The 17,857-nt window shown below is 38.5% G+C and overlaps 1 protein-coding gene across 2 annotated transcripts; it reads right to left on the bottom strand.

Moving 5' to 3' along the window:
- Positions 1-1,161: 1,161 nt before the first annotated feature.
- Positions 1,162-17,857, bottom strand: LOC119735675 (tyrosine-protein kinase receptor Tie-1-like). 2 transcript variants are annotated; one of them, XM_038209482.1, is made up of 9 exons: positions 17,493-17,857; positions 5,258-5,467; positions 4,954-5,064; positions 4,678-4,859; positions 4,399-4,521; positions 4,183-4,294; positions 3,614-3,710; positions 2,646-2,745; positions 1,162-2,423 (listed from the first exon to the last, which is right to left on the bottom strand). In XM_038209482.1, the coding sequence occupies exons 1-9, from the start codon at positions 17,503-17,505 to the stop codon at positions 2,346-2,348; spliced, it is 1,026 nt and encodes a 341-aa protein (XP_038065410.1). In that variant the 5' UTR covers positions 17,506-17,857; the 3' UTR covers positions 1,162-2,345. The 2 variants fall into 2 exon arrangements, 1 of the variants encoding a protein (XP_038065410.1); XR_005272206.1 differs by lacking the exons at positions 1,162-2,423; positions 2,646-2,745; positions 3,614-3,710; ... (3 more) ...; positions 4,954-5,064; positions 5,258-5,467 and adding exons at positions 9,512-13,330; positions 16,848-16,877 and having other exon boundaries at positions 17,493-17,838.

Raw genomic sequence — 17,857 nt, forward strand, 5'->3', positions numbered from 1 at the left:
TAATACCCGTTTCAGCAGTTGGCGACGTACGAGTCGCACCATTTGGGCTTTGGGGTCGAACCCACGGTCAAAAAAATTCTTTGCGGAACGAAAGTACTTTGGAAGCAGTTGACAAACGTCTTTCCCGCAAGTATATGATGATGGGATTTTTCGCATCGGGAAGATGTACATTTTAATATTGGGTTTTGCCCGTCACCGACACGGTATTAATAAGCACTGTATGCTCAGTGCTGTCCAAGTGAATGCAACCTCCCCCCCCCCCCCCCAAAAAAAAAATCACAATCTTGCTCGGATCGGACTCAATTGGCTGTCCGGTTCTAATCTGCAAAGCAGGGGGTACTGCATGAATGATGATGATGATGTTTGTTTGCGTCGGGGAGGTTTTGTAAAATTAAAACATTCTATTATTTTGGTTTTGCTCTTCACCTACGTAGTATTAATAAGCACTGCATGCTCAGTGCTGTCTGAGAGCGTGCGAGAAAAAAAAACCCGCAAGCTTGCTAGGGTGAGATTGGAACCCACGACCTCCTGCTTTCTAGTGCAGACGTATTATTCTCAACCACTCGACCACCGAGCTTGTCGAGATCCAAAGAGACTGGCAAAACTCCCTCTGTGCGACACAGTCAATAAACAAAAATTGTGCGAAATTGTCTTGCCTTTGTAAAAGTTTTACCATCTCACCTCAAATTTATTGTTATTGCTTCATAATAATAATGAACCTGTAACCACAAAGCGTGCGCGGTGGGCGGAGCTTACTGGATTAGTCTGCTCATTATGTTTGTTTCATTTTGATTCTTCTATTATATAATAACGGATTTCATGTTTTCGCTCAGAAGATTAACGTCTTCTTTGCATGGCTTCTACAACCCTCTCAATGTGTTTTTTTTTCAATGTTTTTAAAGTCTTTTTGCGCGCGCGTCTGGAATTTGTTTGTGCTAACATGGTAGAGAACTTGAAACGACCAGCCTTGGCAAAGAAATTATAATATAATTTTAGATACTTTATATGCACTTTGCTTATAGCTATAACTAGAACCATATAAAAGTCATCCGAGTATTGACTTCTGTTAAGAATAATGCAAAGTCGAGTCCCACCAGTCTTAACTAAACCTGTTACACTGTTTGTCTTTGAGGGAAGGCATTTATGTAAAAAAAAAAAAAACAATAAGACAGTTAACTGCCAGGTTTGTTTTACAATGTGTACCGAATTGTATAAGGCGGTTTAAGAAATTCCAAAAATATACGGCAATGACATGTTCGCATCTATTTACATTTAACTATAAGCACTAAATGTGTCCCTTTTTTGCATATACCTTTAGGATAATTAAGAAAATAAAAACAAATATAAAAAGAAATGTAATACTTGTTACGCTTATTAGTCCGTTTGAAAAAATAGTAGGAGAAGTACCAACCCCAACATTATTAAAACTAACTTTTTGAAAATACTTCATGGTCTGATAAATTTGCTAATTCTAATTCTAAATCCATTGGTCCTTTTGCCATGTACAAGCCTTGACTTCTGGCAGCAACTTATCATTAATTGTGTACACTCACTGACTATATGAATTAACCAGTTAAAAAAGGTCAAAACAAACAATAGGTCAAAATTTAATGTAATTAAAAAAATTAATTTAATTGTATTAATACAATCATTTTATTTAAACAACATCAACCCTACAGCATCCAAATTCGAGACGTGAGTATAAAAATGATATAATTCTTTGAATAGGACCTTCAAGTCTGCATACTAATGTCTGCTGAGCCTCAATTATAGATTTGCTGACATACGTTTATGTTGCAGTTTCCTTTTAATACATAGTATTTTTTTAAAGAGCCTTCAAGTTAAAATATTCGTCTACTCTATAACATGTTTTGATTTTGTTTTTTAATCCGTATAAAAAAGTTGGGGTTTCCCCCGTTAATAAAATGTTTTCTTTTTCGTCCTTTTATTTTCATAGCTGTTGTATAAAAACTACTGTTTTAATGTCAATTACAAAGCAATGTAAATTTACATGAAATGTAAATTGACAAGAAATGCAAATTTACAAGAAATGTAAATTTACAAGAAATGTAAATTTACAAGAAATGCGAATTTAAGAAATGTAAATTTAAGTTTGTACTTTGTCCCTGCATTTTGTTTTAAAGAATGGTCCTCCCAAATACCAAGAACTTCTTCATAAAGCGCTTTCATATTTTACAGTTTAAGCTCGTCAGCCAAAATATTATTCGTTGTAAATTACTACTAAATACTGCTCCATTGGTTTGCTCAGTACGTTAAATTTCCTACTCAGTGTTACATGCTGCGGCTCCATCCATTGACTTGCAGAAATTCACATAAACAACTAATTACACCTTGTCGCCTGCATCATCTTTCAGTACTACTTCATAGATGCTCTCCTCGATATCCGCGATTGATATGTACTCCTGTCAATAAATACAAACCAAATTACACTCTATATATGGTTTGTTAGGAATTAAAGAGGTAATGAAACATTCTCTCCCAGATTTGCAACGGTTATAAATCATGCCACTAGACCTGTGTGTGTTCAGCGAGGGGCAGACACAAAGTTTCGAAACAGTGGTTTTGTTTACTCAAACATTTCATGACCGTAATGAGCTGCATCACAATATTCGTGAAGTAGTCACCTTTCCTTTGTTGATGAGTTTGTCCAGCTCCTTACTGATCATCTTAAATGTCGGTCGACTCTCTGGGTTCTCATACCAACATCTCAACATCATCACATACCTGAAAATGAAATATTTCAAAGGCACAAAAAAAATACTCGGTGTCTGGTCAGACCATGGAGCTATATAGCTCTATGGGTCAGACCAAAGTTCTGGAATTGATGCGGCTACGCGGCTTTATTTTTTTTTTTTCATTTTTTTTTTCAATCTTGGATTGTACAGACAAGGTGGGGTACTAGTTTGCTTTTTTTGTGTCCTCATGTACATTGGTGTCCTCCATAATTTGCCTTGGTGTCCCCGATCATTTGCCTTGGTGCAATTTCCCATTTCTTGGTGCTCTTTGGTAGAAAAAAAAATCAGGAGGTGCGGCAATACAGGGTGCTGTTGGAGCTATTGCGGAACATTTAAAAAAAAAAAAGATTGACACCCATGATTAAAATCGACGCGCGCAGCTGACCAGAGACCGACTATTTTTTTTGGCCAAACAATTAATCATCTGAAATTTTCATAAACCAGCATTGAGTTATTAGTCCAAGGTGAAGGACCAGTTTATCATAGCTCAAAAGGAATATTCTTTTAACCTATAGAATGGTAATACAAAAAGCAGAAATAACATTTTCCCCCTACTTTTATTTATAAAAAATGAGATTGGCAAAGTGTACTGTTAGGATTAAAGAAAAATGTAAAAAATATATCAATAATTTTGCATTCGCTTGTACCCCACAGATGGTGTCGCGATAGCACAAAGGTTAGGCCTACTCGGAAATGGTCCGTTAAATTTTACGTTTTAATCATTCTTACTCTCTATTTTTATAATTTATATTCACTCTCTTATCTTTTAAAACATTTTGTATTTTTGATTTCAGAAGGTCTTGATTTTCTTGAAGGGAATATGAAGTAACATTTGCAGTGCATGTGATAAAACTCACAATTCCTCCTGACAGTGTTGTGGTTTGGGCATACGGTAGCCAGACTGAAGCTTATCAATCATCTCACTCGGTGCCATAGCGGGGTATGGACGAGCACCTTCACAAAATAAGTGTCAACAAAAAAAACCCAGAAAACATTATTTTGTCCCTTATTAACATTTATAGCAAGCAAAATCTGGAGGCAACGGAAAGAGTCATCTAGATCGAAATGATTAACGTTAATGAAAACATCTAACTCCTGCTTTTAAGGGAAAAACATAAGACGATGGTGTATGTGCATTAACTACTGCACAAGTCATGAGCTCCCCAGGTCTACATCATGAAGGAAGGAACACTCATCTCATGGGAACGTTTTAACCTCTGCTTCAGAATGAACGCACCCAATTCACATGTCGTCTGCAGTGTCCCAATTTATCCAGGTTTATTCCACTCTCATGGTTGTGAGGCAATTAGAAGCTTTTTTAACAAACAAAATATAATAAATTAAATTGGAATAAATTTGTTGCTTAATTATTGTGTCACCTAAACAATTTACACTCAGGTTGATTGCTTTTAATAATATTATTTACCAAGTGTAACAATCTCCCACAGAAGTACGCCATAAGACCATACGTCACTCGCTGTTGTGTACACGTCATCCAAAATGGACTCTAAAGCCATCCAGCGCATGGGCAGTGGACCCTGCAAAATTGCATATGTCCGCATAATAACATCGTACAACATGATTTTGTCTATTTGTAATCCATAAAAAGCGAGACTTCATTTGTAATCTTCAAAACACTAACCTGTGATCTTCGTTCATACACTCGGATATTCATGACGTCACGAGCGAGTCCGAAATCAGACACCTTACACGTCATGTCCTCAGCCACAAGCACGTTACGGGCAGCAAGGTCCCTGTGAATGCACTGGAATACATTCAAGACAATGTCACTTCATTAACTCTGGCAGAAGCAAATTTTGTGTATTTTAAACAATGCTTTTGCACTGACTAATAATGGTTTTGATCACATACTGAATTCCCGAATGGGCGAGTAAGTGATCCCAGTCTGAACCAGGCTTACCCGTTGAGACGAGATGAAGGCCATTCCATCAGCAACATCCTTGGCAAACTTCATCAGATCCTTGGAGGTATTACTGGGACCATGCCTGTTGCCATAGACACGCCTTCCCTTACTACGACTGTCTTTAAGCAGGTCTTTCAGATTGCCTCTAGATTGATACTCCACAATGATGTATGGCGGATCTGTAAGAAAAGGCTTTCTAAAAATAAACGAAACAAAACAAAAACAAAAAAAATAATAACAAAACACAGAGAACTAAATGGTTATTTGCTTTACCTTCCTCTACACAAAATCCAAGGAGCCTGACTACATTACAATGGTCTGGTAACTTCTTCATCAGGTCTAGCTCCCTCATCATGTCAGCTTTATCGCTCTGGCCGGCTCCATCTGCATAATATAACATGCATAGAGAAACGGGATGAAATACCACAAATTCTATACAGATGGTGTACAATTCGTTGAAATCAATGGCATGGGTTGATTAGTTGCCAATTACCTCCCCAAATTTTCAAATTGGCAAAGGTTGTTAAATCATCATGACCGCCGACAAATATCTCATAACTTTGCTACAAGTACTAACCTTTGAGTGTCTTGACAGCAACCAGTGTGACCTTTGACCCCTGTGTCATCCCCGACGCTTCAGCTAGAAGCACCTGACCAAATGCGCCATGTCCGAGCTCTTTGATGATCTTCAGCTGATCACGTGGGAAAGCTTTGTGCGAAGTTGGTGTATTTGCATACGCCGCGGTTCGTGGTTCTTGATTGGCTGGCTGACTGATGACGTCTATTTCTGCAATTTGAATGGAAGAATAATCGAGCATTTTAAAGAGTTTGGAACATCTGATTCATTTTGCAAAGGCTTTGAAAACCCCTAAGTCCCCTATGTATTACATAACAGAATCGATTGTCTTGACTCGGACTAGGCCTATTCGCCGTGTTCAGAACTACACAACGGTAAAAAGTGCAACGTTAGTCTTGGGTGAAGACGTTGTTGTAGAAACGCGAAAGTTTACAGCGAGAGGGCGTTATCACAACCAACCGCTATCACCAACGAACCGACATCACACCAACGTTTTGGGAATCTTGTGCGCACGCTCACCTTACACGACAAAAGAAGGTGCCATGAAGTTGCGCACAATTCTGATTGAAATGTCAGAGTTTGGTTCGGAGTTAATCTTCGAAAGTGTTGATGGGAATGCGCGCTGCATACATTTAAATTAGGCAAAACAGGTGCGCGCATGAAACGAGCGCTACGAGATCCTTATTTTTTGTTGGGGAGGCGTGCCCTTACCCCGCCCCTCAGTTACGCCACTGTACCGGAATGAGAAAATATTATAGCTTTTACACACATAAACTACCAAATTATAATGAAAAACCTTACTTGACTGTTAGTGAATGACATTCTAAAGCGTCTTGTAAAATCATCGCACCTGGTGTACTGACAATTTCAAGAAATCGGCATGTTTGTAACAATTTCCAACGGTCGGCCGACCACCAAAATATTTTTTTAAATACTGCTTCCAATTCTTATTTAGTTAGTCCGCATTTTCTTTGCAATCGATTACACACCCGTGGACGGGTACAAGCCAGCTAGACTGATTCCCTAATCTTACAATCCCCGACGAGCCCAAAACTTCAATCAATTCAGTTAATCAATATTCTTCATAAAATACTAACCCCCTAAATTCATCCATTGCTGAAAATTACAGCAAAAGCCAATGTGAGTCCCTAAAGTTGAAAATGTATCACTTTCCTGAAACGCTATGTTGTTTCTTATTTTCTCATTTCATTTTGTTTCCTGAAGAAAATCGGTAGTCTCAATGTGATGTAATTATACTCAAACGGAAGTGCTAGAAAATGGAGCATATCAGTCTATTAAATAGTTTATTTTGAATTCACAATGTCGTTTTACATTTTTATTTCAATTGTTTATATTTTATTTCAAGTTGAGTTACAAAACATTTCAATACATTCTTTCACTATTTTATTTCAAATTATAGACAAGTGAATGAGGTAGTTTTACGGCTACTGTTCTGGGCACCAACACATGGAAATAGAGGAAGAAGACGACCAGAAATACTAAATAATAGACCTGATTTGGCAAGATCCTGAGCTAAATAACATACAGGAAATCCAAAGTGTTATGGGGAATAGAACCAACTGGAAGACCAAAATAACCGGCCGTCTTTGAAATTCTCAAGCTGTGGCAATATCAAAGAATAACAGGCCTTCCTTATCAAGCCTCGGCAATTAACCTGGGGCATGTGTCCTGAGTCCCTGGTTGGCTTCGAAGTTCAGTTACGCTGGGCAAGTTGCACAATGGTAGTACATGCAGAGAGTAGATTGTTTACCACTCCTTCTCGCTTCATTGGTACCAACAATTGAAGTATATTTCGTGTATAAATTAACTGTATGGCTTCGCAAACATCGACAGAAAGCAGGTCATTCGTGCACCATTTGAACATTCACGGTGCATTTTAATCACGAGCGTCGCTGCAGTAGAGGTGGGGTGTAGCACACCCCCCCCCCCCCCCCCCCCCCCCCCCCCGTCCGTTTTGTCGACAAAATTATGGTGCTGTTGGCAAAATGGAAAATAAAGAATGCAGAGGGAAGGGGAAAGAAGAGGGAAAAAGAAAAAAATGGAGAATGTAAAAAAGAAATAACACTGCTGCTCAAAACCCCGCGAAGCTAAAATCAGGTTCTGCAATCCATGCCAAAATACCGTTGTACACTTTGTCATGTCGGCGCGAGCTGCTGCGCGAGGTCAGTGTTTTGCAGTGACATTTCTATTCGCACGAAAAACACAAAATCCTAGCAGCTGTCTGATGTCTGGAAAAGTGAGAGGGGATAACATTGTCCTGCCCAAATTCAGAAAGGGGGAGGGGGATAGCATGTATTTCTAACGACATCGTCCGAGCCCCTACATTTAGAAGGGGGGGGGGGGGGGAGGTCGCCTGTATGTCTAATGATTAAATTGCCCGACCCCCTAAATTCATAAAAGGGAATCGCGTGTCTTTCTTATGATAAAATTGTCCGACCCACTAAGTTAAGAAAAGGAAGGTAGCACGTGTATTTCTAATGACAGAATTGTCCGACCCCCTGAATTTAAGAAAGATGTCGCCTGTATTTCTTATGATAAAATAATTTTATTGTCCAACCCCGGCCCCCCCCCCCCCCCCGCCCTAAATTCATAAAAGGGGAGCAGCGTATATTTCTGCATGGGGATTTTCATGAAGTATGACCGCAGCGCATGAATTCCATGAGCCACTCGATTGATTGTTACCAACTTGACGGACTAATTGTCACATGGTTTATGTTACCGATGTTTACGCGACAATAATTAGCCCAATTGATGTATGACAGGCACAATAGGAGGGCGCTGTTATTTTGGGTAAAGTCTTTTGTATTTACCCAAACTAAATAGCGCCTTCCTATTGTGTCGGTTATAATTAATATCAAAATTAATAGGCTAATTGTGTGTGCCCCGTGAATGTTGACAAGTTGCTTGAATGACCTGCTTTCCGTCGACGTTTGCGAAGCCATACAGTTTTTTTTTTTACAAAAGATACTTCACTTCCTGGTAACAAAGAAGCGAAAAGAGCGATAAACCGGCATGGGCGTCGCTAGGATTTTTTTCCGGGGGGGGGGGGGGCAAAACATATTTTTCCCCAAAAAATTCCTGTATTTCTCAACATATTCTCGATTTATCAGTTTAAGAGGGGGCATGGACATTTTGCCCCTTCCCTCCCCCAACCCATTAAATTTACACCAATATGACTTCGCGCCTCTTTTTGTTTTCTGCTTTTCTTTTTCTTTTTCTTACTTTCTTTTGTTTTGGTTTTACCGGGAACTCAACGTACACAGCCAGGTTAATTGCCGGGGCTTGAAAATTGCAAGGAAGGCCGGTTATTTGCCGTGACTGTCGATTTTCCGATGAATTGGTTCACCATCCTGTTCAATTAAAGGGACGTGCTAGTCCAATGCTGTTTCCGAACCTCAATAGGCAGGCCATGTATAAGGCAATGTCCAATATCAGGAGTTATTAGTCAACCCAGCCATACGAAGCAAAACTATAGTATCGGTAAAATTGTTATTTGTTTCGAGTGAAGCCTATCACACTTCTTTTTCAAGGGGGCAGAGTCAGGTATGCTCAAGTGTGGCTTATTTATGCGATTTGGAATAAACTAATAGATCTTAATCTTTAACAGAAACATTTGGCTCTTTTGTTTTGTCAGTAGGCCCTTGCGCTGAGGGCTCCGTGGAACAACGGGTGATTCTCGGACTAATTTGAACCAGCTAGATATGGAAAAGGCTCAACATTTGGAGTTAAGCTGAAATCTCGGGAATTAAAATTGGATTGAAAATGGAGACATAGTTTCAAGGCTTACAATATAGGGCCTACAATATTGAGACCTCCAAATATTATAAGTTGACTCACTCAGGTATGCAAATGACCTTGCCCTCCGTCTCTCATAGGGCACTGTGATTTTACGTTGAAAAAAAAACCTGCGAGATTTTATGAGAATCACAGCACATGTACGTGTATTGTACGATTATTCTTTCATTTATTTTGTGTCCTGACTGGGCCCATCCAATCAAGGGAAATATATGGGGTTTTCGAAAAAGAAAGAATTGTTGATCTCAACTTCCGTTCAATCAATCAAGCAGATAACAACTGTGTAAATTCAAACGAGGGAGTCTGTGACTAGACTAGTCAGTGTTTGGTACCAAGACGTTCACATAACAATAATAACATTAACTGGCGACACTAACAGTGGGGGATAGATCATGAGTTGTGTGATTTTATAATGGCTGAGCCTTGATTCCTTCATCCGATCACAACAAAAACTGCCACCTAACAAATGAACTGTCTTTATCAGGTGCAGCTGCCACTTTAATAACCCATTTACACTGTGATGCAAAATACAGTCATGCAATACCGACAATATCATTTATAAACGGCGAAAGAACAATCACAATTGCAGGATTAGACTGATTTACAGACCAACTCTTCTGGATCATTCACGAATTCCTTGATTTCAAGAAAAATGGGTTGTATCCATTGTATACAATATCCAATGTGTGGCTGCTTGTCCCATTTTTTCTTTCAAATGAAAGTGTTTGTCCTACTCCGGTTAATAATGTGCTTAATTGTTGCTTTATTAGGTATAATTCTTGTACAGTGATCATCTATAAGAGTGCTAGTCTGGTTCCCATACCAACAAAATCTGACTATTATTTCTGACGAATCTTAGGTCAGGCAGCCGCCACGACTAAAAATAAAAAAAGCTCGGTTTTTCTTCAGCTTCAGGTTTATCGTTAAAAGCTTGTACTGTTCCTCACTTCAGATCAAATAAAAAGAAAATCACTTGCTCCATACAGCATACAGTTTGATATTTCTGTAAGAAAACATCGACTCCTGTTGAGTTGGATTCTTCAAAGTAAGGGACCAATATAGCACGCGAAGCCGAAATGGAGACGACGCCGAGTTTTGATATACACCTAGGTAACCATTGTCAGATTCAAAATAGTACATGACGCAGCAAAGCTAGCTCCTCGGACGATTTGAGTGCATACTTGATGCACAAAATCGTCATTGAATTGTAAGGTTTTTTCAAATGCAAGAAATGAATATTAATTTCCAACTCATTTTTAAATTGTAATAAGCACAGCTGGTAAATAACAGCTATTTTATACACGGAATTACCCGGGCGCTATCCGAGTGTCGACGAAATGCATTCGGCAAACTTCGGACATTTTCGAAAACGGGAGGCATTCCTCCCCTTTTGGTCACGTGCCGTGACCTTATATTCATCATAAATAGTCAGAATATTTTGGTCTGGGGACCAGACTATACGAATGCTATACTTCCATAAAAGAAACAAATACGAAATATGTTGTAAATACAATATCGATAAATGCTTTGTAGAGGGTTTTTTTTTTTGAACGATTGTTATTGTTCGTCATACTATAACTATACCTACTTTATCATGATCCATACATTAAGTTTTATTTACACCGTACCTTTTCCAACTGCGCACGAGCAACATACATATTTGCCGATTTTGTATGAAGGAAATCTCATCAGGAGGATATAACATACCACATTTTCGACATTTTTATTTATTTATTTTATTTCATTTATTGGTTTTCAACAGCAGCAGCTGAAAGGGTCACTTTACAATGTTAGCATTGACATTTCTTATCAAAGGAGATGAACGATATGGCCTTTAACGTTTTCAAACAAAATAGAAAACCGGAAAAATGCATGCACTTTAAAAACAGTGCGGTCAAAAGGTTTTTGATTACTTTTGCTCCTTGATGTAGAACAGGAATTTCTCCTGTGTTTTCCCCGGAAAGAAAATCGCCAAATCTTCATTCGAGTATGCGCAGTTGGAATGACGCGTTGAAGTAACACCCATCATGATCAAACTTAGAAAACCTTTTTTTTTTTAAATGAAAATAGCGTCTACATGGCTACAGTAAAGGCTCTAATATATACTAAAGCGTAAAGACAAATTACCCTCTGATTAAACGAAATACGCTATATTATGCAAATCTTGGCTAATGTCTATATTCTTTAAAATGAAAGCAAATGTACACGTCAAACAAATTCAGGTTAACCACGAGGACTGGGAAGATAACAAACTCAAATGTGTCCCCCTGCAACCGGACGATTCTGGGAAGTTTAAAATGTATACTTACAATTCGGGAGCAGATTTGTGAGGAACAGGGATCTTGTGCTGGTTAGCTTATAGAAATACATTTTGCATTGAGAAGGAATTGTTCCCAAATTCTCTAACCATCGCCCGGATACTCTACAAAATTCGGATGAGGGATGGTAAATTGGGGGCGGGGACTACAGTGGTCATTGTGCATGATACACATAGCGTGTGTTATGTATTTAAGCATTGTAGGCGTTTTTGTTTGGCTCCATTCCAGACGATTTCTACATTAAAATCTGCCCAGTATATATTAATTTCCATCAATCCAACAAAATCCCGACTTTTAAATACTTGCAATTAAAAAAAAAATTATCGATGCATTATTTACAAAATATTATATGAGTGTCTTGTTTATGGCACTAGAAATAAAGGGAATCTTCGTTTGTTTTCAGGTTCTTCAATTTCACGTTCAGCCATTGAAAAGTCTAACATTCCTATTCAAATGTCTTATTCAACACCTACATACTTATAAGCATACTTTCTGGGTAAACAAATACACTGTACTAGTTAATATTTATACATGTAGGTACAAATTATACTGTTTCAACATATTCAGTGATACACACCATTAACCGATACTTATAGAGTAATAACAATGTGCCGATTAAATATTAGTTTTAAAAACCTCTTTACAAACAGAATTAAGTATTACTCATTCCCATCGTTCGCTAGTTTTGTCAGTTGATATAAAATTAGCAATTTTTCCAACACTCTACAATGTCACCAAATTCCTTCAATAGCTACTATTTAGGTTGAAATTGTTTATGATCAATTCCAAAATGTATATCACTGAGTAAGGACACTGCGCGGGGTGAAATATCATTATCGTAATGTACATGTATACTTAGACAGATACTATATCCCTACTATTTCCTAACGTAGATTTCACAACTATTGCTACAGGCAACAATGGCATATTCACATGCAGTAACTACGGTTTCCACATCCGCTACCGACATCTTGAGATAAAGGTGTCATACACTGGTGAATTACTCATGTTTGCGAAAACTTTAAATGTAATCGTATAAAGTGCACTCTGGGTAAAATGTAGTCTATTCTGAGTGAGCGATGAATTACTTAACACCACAAATTCCACAAATTCTGACACTATAAATCCTACACAAGCAATGTATTTACAGCACATTATAGTCCTTGAAGAGAATCCCAAATACTCACAAAAAGAAATCACCAAAATGGTGATTGAAATTAAATATGTTTTTGTACAGCGGACTTAATGATGAACATTTAGCATTTGTTCGTAAACAATGTTAAACAGTTTCTCATAGAGTTATAAAGAGAGTGATAAGTTTAACTAGAGGTAAATTTCATTAATGAAAGAATGATATTCACAATTGGTTAAATGTTGACTTTTGAAACAATAATCACTAAAGTGAAGTATGCACACAGCAATCTATATAGCATAAAGTAAAAGCAAGAACGTCTCCGTTTTTAGATGAACAGAGCTGGGAAAAAATCCATTGTAATTTTTTTTTGTGGGGGCGGGGTGTATAACACTCTGAAAAATGTGTTTATTCTGGGTACAAACCGATCCAGATTGAGAGCAGATTGTATCCTGGTCCATACATTATCGACACTGATTATGGGGCGAGACCAACCCACCAATGACAATTGAGCTGTTGTCGAGCCGCAAGTAATTCGAAATTTGTAATTAACAATTTAGTTACTAAACGTGGGCCATTGTTTTTGGTCGGTAAATCATTTAAAAGTTAATCACTTTTGAAATGTTAGAAGAAGGAAATTAAGAAAAGAGATCTATCTTTTTTGTACTGAAACTCGAAAATAAATCGGGAAATGAAACTCTTAAGTCCCACGCTCCAAAGAACATATTTTCGGGGGCTCTTCGCAGGTAGAAACAAAGGTCCTTTAAGAAAGGTCCCTTTCGGTTTTATGATCCTCTTCGCTGTCCCCTGAAAATTGTTTGGATAAAAATATCAACGTTATCTCCGTTAGATTTATTTACAACTGTTTTATACCATATTACGAGGGTAGAACAGTCAGGGACCAAATCATGCAACGTGCCCGGCATTCTAACAACAGTAATAAAGAATTAATAAAGAATGTGATGGATTAGAAATGGTTTAAAAATGAAAAGGCAATTGTGCAGGGATGTTTTGAAGTCGAGGCTCAACAAGAAACGCCTGTACAAAAACAAAAATGAAATGAATTGGATGGAAACATTGAGGGGTAAATTAAACAGATATAGGCTTTCCGGCTATTCTAAAACAGTCTTCATTCATATTCACCAAATCTAACATTCAATTTCGTCCAAGAAAAACCCACGTTTTTAACAAACCATTTTCCATTCAATTTCAAAGTTTTGTCACCCTCATTAGACACCGGGTCGAGAATATTCGTCATTACAGATCGAATTCGTCTAAGCTGTTGCAGAATGGCAGCATTCAGAGATCGAATTGTCTTAGGCCTATAATAAATCAATTAGATGAATTTGATGTCTGATAGCAAGGTTTGGCTTAGACGAGACGAACTCGAATACTCCGGGACGAAAACGTGTGTTCATTGTTTGAATTTGTTTGAACTGAATTTGACATTGTCTGATAAAAGACGAAATTAAACATTGGAAGTGCACTAAATCGATATTGATTGACGAATTTGAATAATACAAAAACGGTGAATTCAAATTATAGACGGGAAAACCTATACTAAATAATATCTCAGGCAAAACAATTAATTAGCAAATCAAAACATAAATGTATACATTCTACAAAATACCAGATTAACAAAACAATATGACTCGCAGATCAATAACAAATTAAAAAATCAATCAACAAACCAGTACAGAATTACAATAAGATAAATGTTATCAAAAACAAAGTGAATAAACAAGGACAATGATAGACAATATAGCCTATACACGGTGCTTCAAAAAAAAGTAATAACAAATCATAGGTGAACATGTAAAAGTTATGAACTCGAAAACCGTCAAAGTGGCTCCATTTTTAAGGATAGTTCAATAGCTTTTCATATAGATGTCTTATTAGCATCTCAGTCACGGATGGCCGAGTACAACTGATTTCAAACCAAAGGCTATTACACCTCTGTTTCCAAGTTAGCTGTATACGTGGCGAGTACCAAGCCCCAGCGCTCATTCAGGTGACTTCTGCTAGACTGAAAATGAAACCGAGAAATGCTTCTACTTGAACCGAAACGATAGCCTGTCCCCCCCCCCCCCGAAAAAATAATAACAATCGTTAGCTTGGTGGTCGAGTGGTAAGTACAAAAGCCCATTAGCGCCACTGCAAGTATATGTTAGTAATTCGTTATAACGGATAACTAATCGTTATTACGGATTGTTTAATTCGTTATTACGGATTACTAATTCATTATTACGGATTATTATTTCCTTATTACGGATGATTAATTCGTTATTACGGAATAATTCTGATACTCAAATGCGGAGAACACGTGATCAGAATGCACTGAGAGCTGGATAGGGTTTAATCAAAATTTCGGAAACAAATCCCCTGATTGTCTTAAATCATAGTATCATCGACCCTGATCAAAGAATGGCGAGTCTTCAGTTTCGCTAAATCAGACCGAGGCTCATTGGCGCAATGCCAAATAGGGCCAATTTTACATTTAGACCTCATCAAATTTTTGAAAACAAGATCAAAACAAGTATCATTAGCTTGGAAGTTGTAGATTATGGAGATACTTAAGAGTGATTTTTAGATCAGACTAATTAACTTAAGAGCGGCGCGAAAAGCGCAGAGGGGGCGGGGCCACAATACCCTCCGTGTACATGTCTGCCCCTATAGTCGCAAAGCAATTTTAAATCCTGCCAAGTTTCTCTGTCCCAAAAGCACGTATACACCAACATTAACTTTGTATGCCCTATTTATTGATATTTACAAGATTTTTTATTCGAACCCCACTTTTCCACAACCCAACTCCAAAGTTTAGATAATAATTCTTGCCATGATATGAATTTATAAATGTATGGAAAGTTCATATCTGACCCATGGTGAACTTTCAGAGGTCGGTGAACCTTGTATACCCCGGCACTATAATTCAAAAGTCTAAATAATGAAAAGAAGTTAATTTGTTACTATTGTTCTTCAGGATTTTAAAAATTCAGACCCCGAATTACCAACATATACTTGCAGTGGCGCTAATGGGTTTACGTAGGTAAGACATCTGCACTAAATTGAGGAAACATTTCTTTGTGGGAGCATGCGCGTCACCGTTAGACACTGGTAGGACAAAAGCGACACGTAAGACCCCTTTTACACAGGGCTGCAACCTTTGGGCCTATGATTGGCCTACGCAGCCATATGGTTGCGAAGGGCGATTTCTAACGGTTACGTAACTCTATTTTTTGAATGAAACTACATGTTCAAACATGTTCAAAAACAGTCCCATAAAGGTCGCTGAGGAGGTTGGTTGCTCAAAGATGGCTCAAATGAGGCAGAAGGGGAGGCACAAGCCTTGCCGTGGTTGCAGAATGGATGCACAATGGTCGTCACGTAATAAATGTAGATCCGTTCTGTTGCAAATTTTACCGTGAATCTGGGCGATGCTTCTGCCTCCCTTGTGCCTCAATGGAGACACAAGGATCGCTGGAGCAGTTACATAGAAACAGGATTTTCTGGGTTTAGACGACCATTGAGCGTCCTTGCCTTTTTTTGGTCGCTCATAGGTACTACAAAAGTCGCAGCCCTGTGTAATAAGGGGGCGCCAGCAATAACTTATTACCGCAACATCCACCAGAGCCTACAAAAGAACAAACGGCAGCGATGTGTGGGCTTAACTAACTAAAACAAGAATGTTTCACAGCCCCATTTAATTTGTGTACCTACAAATTTCCTGGTTTGATTGTCATCATATACCCTATATACATTGTGTCTATCGACCGAGGTTTACCAGGCGCGGATCGGGGGGCGGGGGTCAGCTGTGTCAATTTGGGGGGTTTTCGTATAGAAATTCATGAAATATAATGGCCCCCCCCCCCAGCTCTGGTCTGACACCCAACAAAAATTATACTGGTAATAATGTCGGCCTGTTCAAAAAATACACACAGAGCCAGCTTGGAACAGTGGGTATTTGAACACTATCCTGTAATATAGTGTTAATAATACAAGTGCCCATATTTAAGTATGGTACGAGCCCCCCTCCACCCCCTTTGATTTTACGGAGGCCAAGTGTCCGGACAAACTCCTGGATCTGCCCGTTTGCTGGTGCTCCTGTGGATGCATATGGGATGTCCATTCTCAGAGGCAATGGTTCGCATTTTCGACGCAGATGGTGAAAGTCATGTGCACGGAACCCACGTTTAGAATGTCCACATCATTCCTACATGCATTGGGCTAATCCTGACAGTTTCCACTAAAACCACAAAAAGGGTGTCATGAAATTCCACAAACAAATGTGCCAATGATCCATGCGTAATTGCGGAGATACCCTTACCATTTCGCTCCAATCAAGGTCTCTCGTCTCCTGCACAAAACAATGTTGTCATAAAATTATTGAAAAATGAGATGGAATACGTCCTGGGCTTTCTTAACTTTCCATAAAAACTTCACTATATCAACAAGATAACAAGAAGATTTACGTTAAATTAGTTTATATTATATTAAATGTGTAAATGCGTCAATGAATTTTCGAGTTTCTATATAATTATGAACACCAGATGTGATAGAGGGTTTAAGTTCGCGGGGACACAGACGAAAAGAAATTAAACCTCATTTTTTCTCTCCCAAAAAATACTGACAGAAGCAAAGACTAACAGTTTCGGTTAATAAAATCACTGCAGCCTCCAACACAAATGTTTAAAACATTCCAAAAAAAACCAAACATCTGTGACGTAAGTTAATTCGTGGGGTTTTTTTTTTGGTTGATGGTTTCAGAGGGCCAGCCTTATACATTTATGACTGAGTGCAGGAGTTACCGACCGACTAAATTAAGTGGTACTGGCGAATCGGGCATTGCTATCGGCACACGATTTCAAGTGAATATCCATTCTGACTCAATTGATGGAGTTCTGTGGGTTCTGGGAAAAGCTTTTGCAAGTTTTGTCTTGTATAAATTAATGTACATGCTATTAAGATGTACCTTTATTATTCATGCCGATATTTTCGTCTCCATCTTTCGGTGGTTTTCTGCAGCATGGGCAGTGTTCTCTGCAGCAGGGGCAGTGTTCTCCGCACCAGATGCAGCCGTCGTGGGCGCAGCAGAGGTAGATCCCAAGGCCGATCAGAATAAGGCCCACCAACACGCAGCCACAACTGATGCCAACGATTGCCCCGGTCGAAAGCCCTCCAACAGGTGCTAAATATTAGAAAATAAATGTGGTGTTATTATTATTTTTGGAGGGGATGGGAATCATGTTTTGAAAATAGTGGAAACACAACAGTAGATCATTCATTGTTATGAGCGGTGGTGTTGTAGGTCTTTTACAATGAAACACATAATGTGGG

Source organism: Patiria miniata, unplaced genomic scaffold, assembly GCF_015706575.1.
Source record: "Patiria miniata isolate m_02_andy unplaced genomic scaffold, ASM1570657v1 HiC_scaffold_29, whole genome shotgun sequence".
In the NCBI taxonomy this organism is placed as follows: Eukaryota; Metazoa; Echinodermata; class Asteroidea; order Valvatida; family Asterinidae; genus Patiria; species Patiria miniata.